Here is a 20,254-nt window from a genome sequence, read left to right as displayed (position 1 = left end):
GCGAGGCTCGAGGTCGTGCGGCGAGGGTCGGGCGGCGGTGCGGCGAGGGTCGGGCGGCGGTGCTGCGAGGCTCGAGGTCGTGCGGCGAGGGTCGGGCGGCGGTGCTGCGAGGCTCGAGGTCGTGCGGCGAGGGTCGGGCGGCGGTGCTGCGAGGCCCGAGGTCGTGCGGCGAGGGTCGGGCGGCGGTGCGGCGAGGGTCGGGCGGCGGTGCGGCGAGGGTCGGGCGGCGGTGCGGCGAGGGTCGGGTGGCGGTGCGGCGAGGCCCGAGATCGTGCGGCGAGGGTCGGGCGGCGGTGCGGCGAGGGTTGGGCGGCGGTGCGGCGAGGCCCGAGATCGTGCGGCGAGGGTCGGGCGGCGGTGCGGCGAGGGTCGGGCGGCGAGGCCCAAGGTCGGGCGGCGGCGGCACCTCGAGGTCGGCAGGATCCGGATCCCGGAACATTTTACGGATTGCGGACGACCCTGCCACCGATCGGTCCAGATTCCGGAACATTCCGGATTCCGGAACTCTGGATTTTGGATGCTGTACCTGTATATCCTTTCTTAAATATGGAAATGAAAACTGCACGCAGTATTCCAGGTGTGGCTTTGCCAATACCCTGTATAACTGTAACAAGACTTCCCTGCTTTTATACTCCATCCCCTTTGCAATCTGTTTTTATTTTTCATGCCAGTTTACTTTCATAGTCTATCTTACCTTTCTTAATCATTGTTTTAGTCATTATTTGCTGTTTTTTAAAAGTTTCCCAATCTTTTGCCCTCCCACTAGTTTTGGCCACTTTATATGCCCTTGTTTTTAATTGGATACCATCCTTTATTTCTTTAGTTAGCCACGGATGGCTATCTTCTTTTACACCCTTTCCTCCTCACTGGAATATATTTTTCTTGAGAGTTATGAAATATCTCCTTAAATGTACGCCACTGTTCATCAACCATCCTACACTTTAATCTATTTCCCAGTCCACTTTAGCCAACTCTACCCTCATACCTTCAGTCTCCTTTATTTAAGCTTAGTACGCTGGTTTTGTTAAGTCCTAGTTCAGGTGGTCAGCTGCATTCGACAATAATTGAGTTAGATACCTTCAATCTTTATGTCTTTATTGAAGCAGCTTCGGACCTGTTACCAAACTGCCAGCACAGAGTCTACAGATTCCGGGGCAGGCAGACAAAAGGTTTGCCTATCCTCACAGTCGCATCCCTTTTATTCTTACAAACCGAAGGAGGTATGGCCCGCTTCATCAATCACACTGTGTTACTAGGGCTTCATGAATTGACAGCCTGTTTATCTTTAGAACACTTTATGCTTTTACGAGCGGAATAGCCCAGCTTAATCACACGAAGCAAATGTGCACCTTATCGAGTCATGGCCATAAACCCTTGTTTATCAGTGATGGTCACACAAGCTACTTTGTCCACTACTTTCTCACGGGAAACCAAGTCTGTCTTTTCTTATTTTCTTATTGATTCGTAGAACCATTTTATTAACCCTTTCATGATTCTTCCACCTACATTCACAGTTTGAGATCCAACTTTCTCGCCCTCCATCTGAATTTGAAATTCAACCATGCAATGGTCACTCATTCCAAGGGGACCCTTTATTAGGAGATTGTTTATTAATCCTGTCTCATTACATAGGACCAGATCTAAGATAGCCTGCCCCCAGTTGGTTCCATTCCTTATGCACTCTATGAACTCTTTCACAAGGCTACCCTGACCAATTTGATTTGTCCAGTCAGTATGGAGATTAAAATCACTCATGATTATTGTTGTTCCCTTTTTACAAGCGCCCACTATTTCTTGGTTTATACTCCAACCAACAGAGTTGCCACTTGAGAGAGTTGTGAGTTCAGCTACATAGATCATTAAAATGTCATGAACAGGTACAGAAAATAAGCAAAAAGGTTAATGGGATGCTGACCTTTATATCTAGAGGACTAGAGTACAAGGGGGTAGAAGTTATTCTGCAGCTGTACAAAACTCTGGTTAGATCACACCTGAAGTATTGTGAGCAATTCTGGGCAATTAGGAAGGCCTTGGAGGGAGTGCAGCGTATGTTTACCAGAATGATACCCGGACTTTAAGGGTTAAGTTATGAGGAGGGATTACATAAATTAGGGTTGTATTCCCTAGAATTTAGACGGTTAAGGGGTGAACTGATCGAAGTTTTCAGGATATTAAAAGGAACAGATAGGGTACATAGAAGAAACTATTTCTGCTGGTTCGGGATTCTAGGACTAGGAAGCAGAGTCTTAAAATTAGAGCCAGACCTTTCGGGAGCGAAATTAGGAAATACTTCAACACATAAAGGGTGGTAGAAGTTTGGAATTCTCTTCCGCAAAAGGCAATTGATGCTAGATCAATTGTTCATTTTAAATCGGAGGTTGATAGCTTTTTTGTTTACCAAAAGTATTAAGGGATATGGAGTTAGGTTGCAGATCAGCCATGACCTCATTGAATGGTGGAACAGGCTCAAGGGGCTGAATGGCCTACTCCTGTTCCTATGTTCCTAATTAAAGGGTCAATGGACTCTAAAGAACTGCCGAACAATTCTAAGTGCTTCACAAGAACATAAGAAATAGGAGCAGGCGTAGGCCATTTGGCTCCTCGAACCTGCTTCCGCCATTCAATAAGATCATGGCTGATCTGATCATGGAGTCAGCTCTACTTCCCCGCCTGCTCCCCATAACCCTTTGCTCCCTTATTGCTCAAAAATCTGTCCATCTCCACTTTAAATACATTCATTGACCCAGCCTCCACAGCTCTCTGGGGCAGAGAATTCCATACATTTACAACCCTCTGAGAGAAGAAATTTCTCCTCATCTCAGTTTTAAATGGGCAGCCCCTTATTCTAAGACTATGTCCCCCAATTTTAGTTTCCCCTATGAGTGGAACTATCCTCTCTGCATCCACCTTGTTGAGCCCCCTCATTATCTTATAAGTTTCAATAAGACCATCTCTCATTCTTCTGAACTCCAATGTGTATAGGCCCAACCTACTCAACTTATCCTCATAAGTCAATCCCTTCTTCTCCAGAATCAACCTAGTGAACCTTCTCTGAACAGCGTCCAATGCAAGTATATCCTTCTTTAAATACGGAGACCAAAACTGTACGCAGTACTCTAGGTGTGGCCTCACCAATATCTAGTACAGTTGTAGCAGGACTTCTCTGCTTTTATACTCCATCACCCTTGCAATAAAGGCCAACATTCCATTTGCCTTCCTGATTACTTGCTGTAGGTGCATACTAACTTTTTGTGTTTCATGCACAAGGAGCCTCAGGTTTCTCTGTACAGCAGCACTTTGCAATTTTTCTCCATTTAAATTGTAATTTGCTTTTCTATTATTTCTGCCAAAGTGGATAACTTCACATTTTCCCATAAGCCAAATTTTTGCCCACTCCCTTAGCCTGTCTGTATTCCGATGCAGATTTTTTGTGTTCTCCTCACAATTTGCTTTCCCACCCATCTTTGTATCATCAGGAAACTTGGCTACATTACACTTGGTCCCTTGATCTAAGTCATTAATATAGATTATAAATAGTTGAGGACCCAGTACCGATCCCTGCGACACCCCACTAGTTACTGTTTGCCAACCGGAAAATGACCCATTTATCCCAACTCACTGTTTTCTGTTCATTAGCCAATCCTCTATCCATGCTAATATATTACCCCCAACCCCGTGAACTTTTATCTTGTGCAGTAACCTCTTAATTGGCACCTTATCGAATGCCTTCTGGAAATCCAAATACACCACATCCACCGGTTCCCCCTTATCCAACCTACTTGTTGCATCCTCAAAGATGCCAGTGTCTCTCAGTCAAACTTTTTTTTTAACCAGGTAGGTAAAGAGGCAGTTGGAGATAGAGAAGGGGGCGAAGGGATAGTTAATTCATTTTAAACAGATTAGCGGTCATTAAAATAATATTCAAAAGAAAATACGAAATCCCAGGCAGAAAGTTTTGGTGACAACCCAAGATTATCATAAAATAGACCTTTTATGAAGTCACATCAGGGATAAGATGTACAGAAAATGTTTCTTTTCTCTTTTTTTTTTGAGATAATCCTACTGTATGCGATAGATAAATATGAATAATTACAAGGATGTAGTGAAGGTAGGCAATCCAGCTTTATCCCTCTCTTAGATTCTTCCTTTACTCCCCAAAGATCAATAAACTATTTCTTGGGTGAAAAAGAAACCCATCTACAGGTTGAACCTCCCTTATCCGGCATCCTCGGGACCTGGCCTGTGCCGAATAAGTGATTTTACCGGATGAGGGGAGGCCAGTGGCCCAAGGGCGGGGGGGTAGGCGACCCGAGGGGGTGGGGGAGGAGGACGGCATCTCAGGTGGGCCTGAATTATCAGCGGGCCCTCAGCAGGCTGCGAAGCAAGTGTCGGCGGGCGACGTGTCGGCGCGCCCCCGGCAGGCGGAGTGTCGGTGCAGCCCCCACGGGTGTCTGTAAGGCCCCAAAGTCAGGGTGGAGGTTGGCCGCATTCTGCGCATGCGCTCCCGGCCACCGGAATCATGCCGGATGAGGAATGGTGCCGGATAAGGGAGTCCCGGATAATGGAAGTCCAACCTGTATTCCCAGACAACACCTAATCCTCTCGACAATCTCGTCTCCAGGTGATGTATGAAAGCAACCCAGGTGATGCACCTACTTCCATTTTAATTTTACATTTTCTCTCTCTCTTCCCTGCTGTCTCCTTGTGAAGAATTGCTTCATCCGCATTTGGAATCTTCCTCTCATGGTAAGATCGGGAACTTACTCTGGAGAGTAATGGGGATTAATCTGCATTCTACAGCTTGCATTCTATCATCAATTAGAGTGGAAATGTGTTGCACCATGTCATTGGAAAAATCCAGCTTGTCCTGCTTGAATCTCCCCTCCTATAGACAGAGGACAATTATCCATCAGTGAAGTCCAAGCTGTTCTGGTACCACAGTTGGGGAAGTGGTAGTGCATGGCCTGAAAATAGAAGAGAAGATTTTTCAAAAAGAATTTGTAAATGACAGAACATCATCCAGAGTTTGAAGTACTAAAACCTAGGGCCTAAAGACTTAAGAAGGAGACGAGCTAAGTTGCAACAATTACAACTCTTTTTTAACTACCTGGAATTTTCCAATTCAGCCATGTGCCCCCTTGTTAAAAGGGTACAACCTCTAGAACCTGTAAATTAACAAAAGAACATTTATAGAAGCCTTAATAAATCAAATAAAAATGTTGTTTCCGGTTATGATGATGCACTCTAGTCCCTCCGGTGCCCACTGGTCCTGGAATGTAACAATTATGTCCTGTGTTTGAAGTTCCCCTCTCGTCTACATATTAATCTAGGGTTGATCATTGGTTTAGAGAAAATTGTATTTTTTCAAATGTTTGGAACCATGGCCCGGAAATTGCGTTCGGAGGCTTCCCGTGGGCAATTGCCTCCGACCTGAAACATTTCTACGAAATTACCTGGTGGTCCGGGAGGAACCTGCGATTCCTTTGGGGAGGCCTTCTCTTCCCGCGCAGAAGATGCAGTCACGTGTGACTGCTTAGCCAATCAGGTACTGTATTCCACAGATTTCCATTACTAGCAATGAGAACTCCGTATCTCTGTTTCTCATTGCTATTAATGAGAAAAAAAAACAAACACACTAATAAAAAACAGACCTCACATAATTAAAATTAATTGAAATTAAAGTTAATAAATGACTTAGAAAAAAACTTTTTCCGATTTTTAAAAAAGTTTTGTAATTCAGGTTAAAAATAAGTGGCCAGAGTTTTTAAACAATAAAATGTGTTTATTTAATTTAATTTTATTATATTTGTGTATGTTTTTAAACACTTAGCCTACTTTTACAGGTATATCAGGCGCAAAAATTTTGAGGACATTTGCTGGGCAAGATATGGGTAAATACCGCAATCTTGCCCAAGCAAATGTCCTTGCTCCCGAGATACAGATCATCTTGACAGATTGGAAAAGCCGATTTTCAGCGCATGCGCATTGTACTCTGAAAACCCGCTTTTCCGATGTCTTCCCGAGATCGTAGAATCTTCGTACGGAACCGGGGAGGCCGTGATTTCTGGGCCCAGCTGAATATAGATCGGTAAGCATTTTGTAAAGTTGAATGCTGAAAATTTGAAATAAAAATGGCAAATGCTGGATTAACCATTTGATTCAGTGGGTTATTTTTGAAGTGCAGTCATTGTTGTTATGTAGGCAAACATAGCAGTCAATTTGTGCGCAATAAATCACCAAATCATTTGTTTTTGGTGTTGGTTGAGGGAGGAATGTTGACAGAACACCAGGACAACTCTCAGTTCTTCAAATTGGCACATAAAATCTTTTAGATTCACCTGAGCAGATAAGCAGGATCTTGGTTTAACAACATTTAAAAATGCCACTTCCAAAACACACTCACTGCACTGATGTGTCAGCCTAAATGATGTTCTAAAGCTTGAGCCCACTACCTTCTGAGTAAAAGGTAAGAGTGCTACCAACTGATCCAAGCTCAATGGAAGGTTGACATTATGAGTGCAATCTTTCCATCACTAATTCTGAAGAAGAATCCAAGTGAAACGATATCTTGCATTTCACTTTCAGATTCTGATTTGACCTAGCTGTGTGTGCCTAGTATTTTCTTTTTATAGTCAAATTGAAGAGTTACAAAAGTTCTATATTTCAACAAACTATATGCTCCTTTTCTTTAGCTGCTGACTTTACAAGATATAAGTAAGAGAAGTGCAATTTCAAAGGAAGATTTTTTGAATGGATTCATCCATATGCAATTTCTATGTTAAATTATGTACCTTACCAGGGACTGGACCTCTTGCTGACTATGTGAAGATTTTACCTTCGGACCTCGCAAGCTTCGACTTGATAAATACAAGACTCTCTAATGTTGATGTGCAGCTTCTATCTGATTCTTCAGGAAAAACTCTTAAACATCTAGGCCTGGTGCTGTGCAGTGGATTTACTGAAATAATGTTAAAGCGACTGCCAAAACAGTTTCCCTTTCTGCAGACCCTTGACCTTAGGTAAATTCCATTATATCTGTATTAATCAATGCCAAAATGTAATGTCACATGGTTAAGCATTTTATGCACGTGCTTGAGTATAATTAGAAGATTGTGGGTAATTCACTATTTTTTTCCTTCCACTTTCATAGCCTGGCACACTGAGGCTAATTTGATTTTCACCTTTGCTGAAGCTAACTCTCTAAAGACTCTATGGCTGTGTGCCACAACAGCATGATGCTTTATCCACTGAGCCATTGGAGAAACCCTGTTTTTAAATAAGGATGGTTTTGTTAACTTACAGAATTGCACCAGACAAGGCTGAGAAAAAATTTATGGCTGTTCACTTTAATTTCTGAAAATTGTGGCTAATTGGTATAGGCAGTACCAAGGTTGCTAAGCATTGCTGGATTTTCTTCTTGGATTGCAAAACACACGCCCAGTAGTTTAGCAGACAGCGCTACAACCACTATTAAAGCTGTTTTAAACATTAACAGATATAGTATCAATATATTTTAGCTTATGATAAAAGGAAGGAAGGGGGGGATCTCAGGAAAACTGTACTCATGTTGGGACAAGTTTCCGTCTTCTGGAAAATGGCGCATCTCCATAAGGTGCACCGACTTTCTGGAAGAAAAAGGGCGCCGAAAACTTACCTTGTGATTCTCCAGTCTCCTCGGCGTGGTGCAGCACAAGGGGTCGGGGGCGGAGCCAAGTCCCGGCGCTGAAAACAGTGCCGGGATCTCTGCATATGCGCTAGAGTGTGCGCTCATGTGCAGTAGATCCACGGCCCCGAGGCTGCGTGGGAGGGGCCCGAAGCACTCTGGCCCTAGCCCTGGCTGAATGGGCTCCCTGGGCGAAGATCGGGACTCGGGCCTCCCTCCTGTTCACCACTCCCTCTCTCCCCCCCCCCCCCCCCCCACATCTTGCTGGGGGTGGGCCCTGCCCGAAGTGTTGGCGGTGGTGGTGGCCCGGCCTGGCCCGTTCAGCCTCTTCTTCCCCCCCCCCCTCCACCCTGCCATTCAGCCTTCCTCTCCCTCCCTCCTGTTCAGCCTCCCTCCCCCCCCCCCTCCGCCCGCCCCCCCCCCCCCCCCCTCCCCCATCCCCCATCGGCGGCGTGGCCTGCACGCCCGGCATCGTGCTGGGGACAGGTCCCGCCTGAAGTGTCAGCGGCGGCCTGGCCTGTTCAGCCTTTCCCCTGCCCTCCCCTCCTGTTCAGCATTCCCCCCCCCTCCTGTTCAGCATTTCCATCCCCCCCTCCCCCCTCCTGTTCAGCCTTCTCCCCCCCCCCCCTCCCGTTCAACCTTTTCCCTCCCCCTCCTCTCCCTCCCTTCCCCCACCTCCCCCTTCCTCTCCCTCCTCCCTCCCCCTTCCCCTTCCTCTCCCTCCTCCCTCCCCCCTCCCTCCCCCTTCCTCTCCCTCCTCCCTCCCCCTTCCTCTCCCTCCTCCCTCTCCCTCCTCCCTCCCCCTTCCTCTCCTTCCTCCCTCCCCCTTCCTCTCCCTCCTCCCTCCCCCTTCCTCTCCCTCCCCCTTCCTCTCCCTCCTCCCTCCCCCTTCCTCTCCCTCCTCCCTCCCCCTTCCTCTCCCTCCTCCCTCCCACTTCCTCTCCCTCCTCCCTCCCCCTTCCTCTCCCTCCTCCCTCCCCCTTCCTCTCCCTCCTCCCTCCCCCTTCCTCTCCCTCCTCCCTCCCCCTTCCTCTCCCTCCTCCCTCCCCCTTCCTCCCTCCCCCTTCCTATCCCTCCTCCCTCCCCTTCATATCCCTCCTCCCTCCCCCTTCATATCCCTCTCCCCTCCCCCTTCCTCTCCCTCCCCCGTCCTTTCCCCCTTCCTCTCCCTCCCCCCTCCTTTCCCCCTTCCTCTCCCTCCTTCCGCTCCCTCCTCCCTCCCCCTTCCTCTCCCCCTTCCGCTCTCTCCTCCCTCCCCCCCTTCCGCTCTCTCCTCCCTCCCCCTTCCTCTTCCTCCTCTCTCCCTCCCTCTCCTCCCTCCCCCTTCCTCTCCCTCCTCTCTCCCTCCTCCCTCCCCCTCCCCCTTCCTCTGCCCTCTCCCTCCTCCCTCCCCCTTCCTCTCCCTCCTCCCTCCCCCTTCCTCTCCCTCCCTCCCCCTTTCTCCCTCTATTTCTCCTCCCCCCCCCCTCGCTGTCAGAAACACAGAGACACTGAAGAGACAGTGAGAGAGACACTGACAAAGAGAGAGACACTGGGGGGCCCCGTCCCAGCATGCTTTTTATTGATTGATTTTTAAAATTATTTTTAAATTTTTTTTGATTGATGATGGCTCTTTATTTGTAAAAGTGAAGTGTTTAATGTTTGTAAACCCCCTCTCCCCTCCCCCACCTCCACCCCATCTCTCGCTCCCTATGCCTGAGCGTACAAAAATCTATACTTACTCCATTCTAAGTTAGTTTGGAGTAAGTTTTCGCTGCCTATACTTGCAAAATAGGTGTAAATGGCTGATTACGCCATCGTTTGGAAAAAAAAAATCTGTTCTAAAATAAAACTATTCTAACTCACTAGAACTGGAGCAAACTAAATGTCGAGAATTGCAATTTCTAAGATGCTCATTTCTAAACTAGTTGCTCCAAAAAAATAGGAGCAACTCAGGCCAAAACTTGAGCCCAATTTAAAACTATTGTTTTCATTCATGAACGATTCCCAAAATATTGCCTTCTCTCATGCTGCATAAATAACATCTTGCTTTAGTATTCAGTCTCTAAAATGTCTTCATCTGGCAGAGGTTACTTGAAGGAGTGTTTAGACAAACAATTATACCAACCTACAGCAATTTCAAAACCATGAAAATGGCATATTGGGGAAACTTTCAGGTTGTGTGCCAAATGGGCATGAAATCAGTGGCGTGCCCACATTGCCCACCCAACACTACACTCGAGAGGCCTGAAACCCTTTCAGGTACAGGCCTCATTAACATTTTCACCGTGAGCTATAGGTGCTCCTCTGAAGCTCACCGATCTGGTGAGGAGGAAAATCATCCAGTAGGTAGGGCCTGTTGACTGAGTCAATTCGGGGGTGGAGGGAGGGAGTGGGGTAGCGGGATTGTATGCTGAGGTTGGACAACTGACCAGCAGCGGGCCGAAAGAATTTTGTGGGACTCTGAGGAGAACTGGCCCCCAAAAATGTAATATCCTTTAAAGATCGCCGGTTGAGTCTATAAGTGGGATTGGCAGGTATTGCCCATTTCTCCTTGAAATCTGTAATCAGGATCCTACAACAGTCGGAGGGCCTGGATTTGCATTTTTAAACATCCTCCTGCCTGTTTTGGGAGGAGTGCTTGACGCCCATTAAAGGCCTGCCTGAAGGTTGATTCAAGAAGGCAATCGGGTATACAAGGTCCATATCAGGCTTTCAACTGCCAGTCACCAAATTTTCCTGTGACTGCAGTTGAAAATCATTCCCATTGCTTGAAAACTCAAACCATCTGTAAACGTAATTTCATATCACAAACTGAGTGGTGGATGCAATACCACAAAGTAAGTAACAACCAAAATATTAACACCCCGTAACACTTTCAAAAATCAAATCCTTAAATTAAGTGTGGAGATTTAATTTTGATTTAGCCATCACAGAATTTGATATGTGACAACACACAGTCCTCAAGAGTTAGCAAATCAAACCTATTGAGCTTTTTTCTACATTATCAATGCAATATTTAATTTTTTGGTGTAGTTGTGCTTTGTTTTGTTATGTTCTTTATTAAATGCAAAAAGTCTGTTCTATGAAAGAATGCTGACTTAGACCTTTTGAGACTCACTTTGTCAGAAGAAACTGATTTCGATCGCCTGAGGGGAGTTCGGAGAGGAATATTTCAGATTTTTTCCTTCATTGGCCCTGGGAATTTTATGGTTTCTTGCCTCTCCCAGGAAATGACATGGCTGAGGAAGTTTCAAGTATCTAGCCATGATGCTCCAGGCATCACGATTGGAGGGAAGACCAACTGGTCTTTTCCTGTCCATCGTTTTTGTATGTTCATATGTAAACCATTAGGAATGAATTCTCCCAGTGGTGGTATAGAATGGGACTTTCCTGAATTTTGGAAGTTCTTTACTAAGCAGTTGCTTTATGAATGAAGGAAAAGCTTTTGAGTTTTCTCCAGTTTCTGTAAATCCATACTAAACTGCATGATTTCCCCCCCCCCCCCCCCTTTTTTCAGTGGATGTAGATTGCTGAAACCGGACATTTTGTTTGGCTTCGTGGAGTTGGCATTTCTAAAGGAAATCGTAATTTCAAACAATCCCCATCTAACGGACGTAATAATGAAGGAGTTTCGGATTTTAACTGCTAACAGAGTGCACGTGGCTCAGAAGAACAAGAAAAATCGCAACAGATGTGATTGCATATTTTATTCTCAGTTCGTGAGCTGATGGAGCGAAATGTTTTTGTGCGTGATAAAGATGTGCGCTTGGCTGAGAACTGAAGATGCGTGGTGCACGCGATCATCAGAATTAAACTGGATTGACAACTTTGGCTTTAAATTTCCGGTTGGGGTGGGGCGGGGGGGGGCGGCGGGAGTGGGGGGGGGGAGCGGGGCGAGGGGGGGGGGGGTGGGCGAGGGGTGGGGGGGGCGGGAGCGGGGGCGGGATGAACCCATAAAGATAGTGGACACTTATATTACTTATTGTGTATATAGCATTTTTGAGTAGAAAATACCAATTGTCATAATAGTGGAACAAGTGCTTTATAATATAATACAATAGTGCTGGAATCTGAAACAATAACAGAAAATGCAGGAAACACTTAGCAGGCCAGGTAGCCTCTGTGGCGAGAGTAACAGAGTTCACGAAGGGTCTCAAACCTGAAACGTTAACTCGGTTGCTCCTTTATAATTGAGTGTTCTTTCATAATATTACATCAGTTACCATTATATTTGTTGTTTGTCATTCTAAATTTGGTGTACATGACCAGCAGGGGCAACTCTTGCTCAAGATACATATGCACCAATGTGATTTCTCAGCCCCAAATACATTTTAGGACTATATAATATATTTCTCTCATTATAAAAACAAGTTATCAGGTTTTCAAAATGATGTTTTTCTTGTTTTCCGGCAATGTCTTTATTTGACATAAGTAGGATTGATCAGATTTTGTGGAGAATATCAGCAAAATATACAAAGCCATTTAAATAAAAAAATCTGAAGGAAAAATGGCATTCTTCATTTTCAACAAGAAACCTGGAAACATGTTTACCATTTAAAAAGCACCAGGAGGCAATAAGACAGACAATGGGAATGTTATTAAACAATGCTTTTAATAGAGAGCAGACATACCTGTTAATTGCTATATGATGCTAATGTTCATTGCCACACACTGAGCTAATGGATAGATGAAGGCTTCAGTAACCGGTGAAGCAGTGGCTTAAACTTTATCGTAACTTTTGTTCTGTGAGTCTGGTCATGTGTCCAGTTTGAGTGCCACAAGTCATTTTATTTAATTTATTAGTGTGGTATTTGAACCTATTTAATGTGGGATAGTTTTGTGGGTGCATCTTACAGGTGTAGCTCCACCGTACTTTTGGACACAAGCTTGTAACCCTGTCACTCCTCAGCTTTTTGAGTTCTTGATTTCAGCCATTCGATGTCTGTGAAGGCATTGTGCAGAGATCAGGTCACGGGTAAGAAGGGACAGTTAGTAAAATGGACTGTTCTGCTGAGCTTACTGTTGGGCCATTGGTCATCTGCTAGGAAAAGGTGAATTTCATAGGCAGATCGAGAGGCTCTGTAACTTATAAGTGATAGGGTAAATCCATTAATTTTCCCCTTGTGTTACTTTTAGAATTTGAGTAAATAAGTTGGAAGCCAATAAGAATAAATTTGTACATCATCATCATCATAGGCAGTCCCTTGAAACGAGGATGACTTGCTTCCACGTCAAAAAAGGATAAGTTCACAGGTGTTCCACTGAAGGACCTAAAATTCCAGGTCCTGAACTACATCCTGAAGGGTGGAAGATGCCTGTACGTGGATTTTTTTTAACGTGTGGTGACCGTTGCACACCAGCCACCACACGGGCTTGACAGCGCTAGGTCTTGATCCAGTGGCAAGGATTACCCAAGACGACTGGAGACCTGCTCTGTTGCATGGACCTAGTGCGCACACATATCGCAGTGTGGTACAAGGTCAATGAAAAACCACGCTTGTTTTTTTGTTGACCCTGGACTAAGTATAGTTTAGCTTAAACATGTGTATTTACTGAATAACTTAGTACCGTACAACTATTTTGAGGCATTAGATACAATCAAACACACTCTGTAATGTACCAGACTTCCATGTGGTATATCATTGCTACATTGATTTTGTTTAGAGTAAATCTGTTTCGGAGGACTGTTTCATCTTAATAATGTCTTTCTGTACCATACACCATTCATCCACAAGAGGGCAGACACTCCTCAGTCTCCCTCAGAAACTGGCCAAGTGCACTTTGGCAAGTGATTCTCCCTCTAATTTTACATCTTTCCTGTGGGTCAGTGACTGGCATTGGCCGAGATTAGGAATTTAGAGGTTATAGGGAAATTATGCCATGGGCTGTTACTCCATGGCACTGCTCGTTGGTGTCTCTGCTGCTCCTTAATGTGATATAAAAGCTTTGGTATTGAAGAAAAACTGTTGGTGACAAGATCATTTTGGGTGAGGAAGGCTATTTGACCCATTTTAATTCATTCATCTAGAGAGACCCCAATGCTCCCCTCCCCTCATATTGTAGCATCCAGTTGTTTCTTAAGTGATTTTAGGGCCTTTGCCTCCACTACTCTACCTGTAAGTTTATTCCACACGTTGATCACTGTGTGTGAGAAATCTCCGAAAACGGTTAAATTGAAAGAAATAAAACAGTTAAATTGAAAGAAATGTTCACGGTTAATCTTTTTCTATACCCATAATAATCTTGTATAGCTTTTATAAGACCCTCAGATGCATCCTTTCCAGGTTGAAAATCCTAAGGGGTAGGTTTTGAGGCCTTCCACCTACCACATGGTGATAGCGCCTTGAAAATGGTGGACTTACCGCCCCGTTCTCACTGTCGATTTGGCCATTGCAATATTCCCTGGGTCTACTGCTGGGCGGCCATAGCACCCGCCTGAGTCTAGTGGTAGGCTCACTTAAAATACAGCCCGCTTGATTGGTACCCCATCTACCTCCTGCAACATTCACTCCTTCCACTGCCGGCGCATTGTGGCTGTAACGTGTACCATCTATAAGATGCACTGCAGTAACTCGCCATGGCTTCTTCGGCAACATCTTCCAAACCCGCGACCTCTACCACCTCGAAGGGCAAGGGCAGCAAGGAAATTGATGGGATTGAAGGCCGATAAATCTCCAGGGCCTGATGGATTGCATCCCAGAGTATTTAAGGAGGTGGCCTTGGAAATAGCGGATGCATTGACAGTCATTTTCCAACATTCCATAGACTCTGGATCAGTTCCTATGGAGTGGGGGGTAGCCAATGTAACCCCACTTTTTAAAAAAGGAGGGAGAGAGAAAACAGGGAATTATAGACCGGTCAGCCTGACATCGGTAGTGGGTAAAATGATGGAATCAATTATTAAGGATGTCATAGCAGCGCATTTGGAAAGAGGTGACATGATAGATCCAAGTCAGCATGGATTTGTGAAAGGGAAATCATGCTTGACAAATCTTCTGGAATTTTTTGAGGATGTTTCCAGTAGAGTGGACAAGGGAGAACCAGTTGATGTGGTATATTTGGACTTTCAGAAGGCTTTCGACAAGGTCCCACACAAGAGATTAATGTGCAAAGTTAAAGCACATGGATTGAGAACTGGTTGTCAGACAGGAAGCAAAGAGTAGGAGTAAATGGGTACTTTTCAGAATGGCAGGCAGTGACTAGTGGGGTGTCGCAAGGTTCTGTGCTGGGGCCCCAGCTGTTTACATTGTACATTAATGATTTAGACGAGAGGATTAAATGTAGTATCTCCAAATTTGTGGATGACACCAAGTTGGGTGGCAGTGTGAGCTGCGAGGAGGATGCTATGAGGCTGCAGAGTGACTTGGATAGGTTAGGTGAGTGGGCTATTGCATGGCAGATGAAGTATAATGTGGATAAATGTGAGGTTATCCACTTTGGTGGTAAAAACAGAGAGACAGACTATTATCTGAATGGTGACAGATTAGGAAAAGGGGAGGTGCAACGAGACCTGGGTGTCATGGTACATCAGTCATTGAAGGTTGGCATGCAGGTACAGCAGGTGGTTAAGAAAGCAAATGGCATATTGGCCTTCATAGTGAGGGGATTTGAGTACAGGGGCAGGGAGGTGTTACTTCAGTTGTACAGGGGCTTGGTGAGGCCACACCTGGAGTATTGTGTACAGTTTTGGTCTCCTAACTTGAGGAAGGACATTCTTGCTATTGAGGGAGTGCAGCGAAGGTTCACCAGACTGATTCCCGGGATGGCAGGACTGACATATCAAGAAACACTGGATCAACTGGGCTTGTATTCACTGGAGTTCAGAAGAATGAGAGGGGATCTCATAGAAACGTTTAAAATTCTGACGGGTTTAGACAGGTTCGATGCAGGAAGAATGTTCTCGATGTTGGGGAAGTCCAGAACCAGGGGTCACAGTCTAAGGATAAGGGGTAAGCCATTTAGGACCGAGATGAGGAGAAACTTCTTCACCCAGAGAGTGGTGAACCTGTGGAATTCTCGACTACAGAAAGTTGTTGAGGCCAATTCACTAAATATATTCAAAAAGGAGTTAGATATAGTCCTTACTACTAGGGGGATCAAGGGGTATGGCGAGAAAGCAGGAATGGGGTACTGAAGTTGCATGTTCAGCCATGGTGGATAGAGGTGTACCGATGGATGTGGGGTATTTAGATTTCCAAAAGGCATTCGATAAGGTGCCACACAAAAGGTTACTGCAGAAGGTAGAGGTACGCGGAGTCAGAGGAAATGTATCAGCATGGATAGAGAATTGGCTGGCGAACAGAAAGCAGAGAGTCAGGATAAATGGGTCCTTTTCGGGGTGGAAAATCGGTGGTTAGTGGTGTGCCACAGGGATCGGTGCTGGGACCACAACTGTTTACAATATACATAGATGACCTGGAAGAGGGGACAGAGTGTAGTGTAACAAAATTTGCAGATGAGACAAAGATTAGTGGGAAAGCGGGTTGTGTAGAGGACACAGAGAGGCTGCAAAAAGATTTGGATAGGTTAAGTGAATGGGCTAAGGTTTGGCACATGAAATACAATGTCGGAAAGTGTGAGGTCATCCACCTTCGGGGAAAAAAACAGTAAAAGGGAATATTATTTGAATGGGGAGAAATTACAACATGCTGCGGTGCAGAGGGACCTGGGGGTCCTTGTGCATGAATCCCAAAAAGTTAGTTTGCAGGTGCAGCAGGTAATCAGGAAGGGGAATGGAATGTTGGCTTTCATTGCGAGAGGGATGGAGTACAAAAGCAGGGAGGTCCTACTGCAACTGTACAGGGTATTGGTGAGGCCGCACCTGGAGTACTGCCTGCAGTTTTGGTCACCTTACTTAAGGAAGGATATACTGGCTTTGGAGGGGATACAGAGACGATTCACTAGGCTGATTCCGGAGATGAGGGGGTTATGATGATAGATTGAGTAGACTGGGTCTTTACTCGTTGGAGTTCAGAAGGATGAGGGGTGATCTTATAGAAACATTTAAAATAATGAAAAGGATAGACAAGATAGAGGCGGAGAAGTTGTTTCCACTGGTCGGGGAGACTAGAACTAGGGGGCACAGCCTCAAAATACGGGGGAGCCAATTTAATACCGAGTTGAGAAGGAATTTCTTCTCCCAGAGGGTTGTGAATCTGTGGAATTCTCTGCCCAAGGAAGCATTTGAGGCTCGCTCATTCAATGTATTCAAGTCACAGATAGATAGATTTTTAACCAATAAGGGAATTAAGGGTTACAGGGAGCGGGCGGGTAAGTGGAGCTGAGTCCACGGCCAGATCAGCCATGATCTTATTGAATGGCGGAGCAGGCTCGAGGGGCTAGATGGCCTACTCCTGTTCCTAATTCTTATGTTCTTATATGAACTCATTGAATGATGGTGCAGGCTCGAAGGGCCAAATGGCCTACTCCTGCACCTATTTTCTATGTTTCTATGCATGGGAATACCATCACCTGCAAGTTCCCCTCTAAGTTACACACCATCCTGACTTGGAAATATATCACTGTTCGTTCATTGTCGCTGGGTCAAAATCCTGGAAGTCCCTACTTACAGTACTGTCGGAGTAACTTCACCACAAGGACTGCAGCAGTTCAAGCAGGCGGCTCACCACAACCGTCTCGAGGTCAGTTAGAGATGGGCAATAAATGCTGGCCTTGCCACGATGCCCACATCCCAGAAATCATTTTTTTTTTAATCGATCTGTAGCTGCCTGTGTTACTGTTCGAAGTGTTATTTTTATGGTGTTGTGAGTCCCTCTGTGCATAAGCCCCTGTTTGCGGAGCTGAAGACCGTTTTGGTACTGCGCATGCGCAGCGATCCGGTCGCGTATGTGCAGTACGAGACATGAGGAAACCGGAAGTGGGACCTGCCAATTCATATTGCCAAGCCTGGAGAGAGGAGCTTGGGGTGGGGTAGAAGGTGAAGAGCTCGGGGGGGTGTGGGGGAGGAACGAGGAACGTGACCAGGTTGAAAGTGGGGGAGGTTGATGGGAAGATTGATCACGTTCTACTCCCCCCTACTGTTAGACGTGGATCACAGTTCTTCCAACCAGATGAATTAGTGAATCCCTTCTCACACTCTGAGTAGGTGAACAGCTTCTCTCCAGTGTGTGTCAGAAGGTTGGATACACACACTGACCCCACACACACGGTCCCTTCATTCAGAATTTTCCAGTCGTGCTAGACTCTTCCATCACCATCCTTGGGTATGTCCTGTCCCACCGGCAGAACAGACCCACCTGAGATGGCAGCATAATGGTATACAGTCGGGAAGGAGTGACCATGGGAGTCCTCAACATTGACTCCGGACTCCATGAAGTCTTATGGCTTCAGGTCAAGCATGGGCAAGGAAACCTGTTGCTGATTACCACTGCTGACGAATCAGTACTCTTCCATGTTGAACACTACTTGGAAGAAGCATTGAGAGTAGCAAAGGCACAGAATGTGCTCTGGATGGGGGATTTTAATGTCTATCACTGAGAGTGGTTCGGTAGCACCACTACTCACCGAGCTGACCAAGTTCTGAAGGACATAGCTGCCAGACTTGGCCTGCGGCAGGTGCTGAGGGAACCAACACGAGGGGAAAACCTACTTGACGTTGTCCTCACCAAGCTACCTGTCGCAGATGCTTCTGTCCATAACAGTATTGGTAGCAGTGACCACCTCACAGTCCTTGTGGAGACAAAGTCCCATCTTCACACCGAGGACACCCTCCATCGTGTTGTATGGCACTAGCACTGTGCTAAATGGGATAGATTCAGAACAGATCTAGCAGCTCAAAACTGGCCATCCATGAGGCACTATGGGCCATCAGTCGCAGCAGCAGAATTGTATTCCACCACATTCTGTAACCTCATGGCCTGGTGGCATATCCCTCACTCCAGCATTGCCATCAAGCTAGGGGACCAACCCTGGTTCAATGAGGAGTGTGGAAGAGCATGCCAGGAGCAGCATCAGGTATAGCTAAAAATGAGGTGTCAACCTGGGGAAGCTGCAACACAGGACTACATGCATGCTAAACAGTGGAAGCAGTGTGCTATCGACGGGGCTAAGCGATCCCACAAACAATAGATCAGATAAAATCTCTGCAGTTCTGCCACATCCAGTCGTGAATGGTGGTGGACAATTAAACAACTAACGCGAGGAGGAGGCTCCATGAATATCCCTATCAATAATTATTTCAGAATATGTGAATGTTTTAAATTTTGTTAACATTTGTATACCGTTTAAAATTTTCACATCCATATGACTTTGTAAAACATTTTTGTCCTAGAAATTTGTCTCGGGCAGTGATATTCAGTTCAATTGCACGAATATCAGGCGCTGCGTATAACGAGCGGCCAATCCGATAACACCCGTTTTGCTCCACCGCCCGAGATGAATTTCTACCCACTCAATTTATTACTATGACTTTTACAACTCTTTTCATTTTTTCCCCACAGGTACTGCATCTATTTAAAGAGGAAGTCTGTGAGTGAGAAACATGCCTTTTGAGGACTTTGCCCCAATCTTGTATGTGATTTTGGTACAGAGACTTGAACATGGCAGGGAACAACAAAGAGTGAGGAACCATGACTGCCGCCTGATCAGGAGGACCTTTTACCCACCCCAGAGAGCGTACAGGGAGAGGTTGTCTTTTGAGATGATGTCAGTGATGTGTATGAGGAGACTGCGCTTTAGTAAAGAAAGAAAGACTTGGATTTATATAGTGTAACGTAGCCAAATTTGCTGATGATACAAAGATAGGTGGGAAAGCAAGTTGTGAGGAGGACGCAAATAATCTACAAAGGGATATAGATAGGCTAAGTGATTGGGCAAAAATTTGGCGGAGAGAATATAATGTGGGAAAATGTGAGGTTGTCCACTTTGGTAGGAAAAATAAAAAAGCAAATTATTATTTAAATAGGGAGAGAGTACAAAATGCGGTGTTACAGAGGAACCTTGGGGGTCCTTGTGCATGAAACACAAAAGGTTAGTATGCAGGTACAGCAAGTAATTAGGAAGGCAAATGGAATGATGGACTTTATTGCAAGGGCAATAGAGTATAAAAGTAGGGAAGTCCTGCCACAACTGTTCAGGGCGTTGGTAAGACCACACCTGGAGTACTGCGTACAGTTTTGGTCTCCTTATTTAAGGAAGGATATACTTGCACTGGAGGCAGTTCAGAGAAGGTTCACGAGGTTGATTCCTGAGATGGAGGGGTTGTCATATGAAGAAAGGTTGAGCAGGTTGGGCCTATACTCATTGGAGTTTAGAAAACTTAGAGGTGATCTTATTGAAATGTATAAGATTCTGAGGGGGCTTGACAGGGTAGATGCAGAGAGGGGGAATCTAGAACTAGGGGGTATAATTTCAGAATAAGGGGTCGCTCATTTAAAACGGAAATGAGGAATTTCTTCTCTGAGGGTTGTGAATCTTTGGAATTTTCTGCCTCAGAGAGCTGTGGAGGCTGGGTCATTGAATGTAATAAGGTGGAGATAGACAGGTTTTTGAAAGATAAGGGAGTCAAGAGTTATGGGGAGCGGGCGGGGAAGTGGAGTTGAGGCCAGGATCAGATCAGCCATGATCTTATTGAATGGCAGAGCAGACTCG

At 45.6% G+C, this 20,254-nt stretch overlaps 1 protein-coding gene across 2 annotated transcripts in view; it reads left to right on the top strand.

The window, feature by feature from the left end:
• LOC139262350 (uncharacterized) overlaps positions 1 to 19,983 on the top strand; it is a 38,132-nt gene extending 18,149 nt beyond the window's left edge. Inside the window, exons 4-5 of one of the 2 annotated variants that reach the window (XM_070877534.1) lie at positions 6,800 to 7,019; positions 19,105 to 19,983. In XM_070877534.1, coding sequence (XP_070733635.1) covers positions 6,800 to 7,019; positions 19,105 to 19,156 — 272 coding nt within the window. In that variant the 3' untranslated portion in view covers positions 19,157 to 19,983. Of the gene's footprint in view, positions 1 to 6,799; positions 7,020 to 11,162; positions 11,474 to 19,104 lie in introns of those variants that run through there. The other variant, XM_070877532.1, reaches the window with a different exon arrangement.
• Positions 19,984 to 20,254: the final 271 nt, after the last annotated feature.

This window comes from Pristiophorus japonicus, chromosome 4 (genome assembly GCF_044704955.1).
Source record: "Pristiophorus japonicus isolate sPriJap1 chromosome 4, sPriJap1.hap1, whole genome shotgun sequence".
NCBI classification, from domain to species: Eukaryota; Metazoa; Chordata; class Chondrichthyes; family Pristiophoridae; genus Pristiophorus; species Pristiophorus japonicus.
This window is presented reverse-complemented; position numbering and strand designations above follow the sequence as displayed.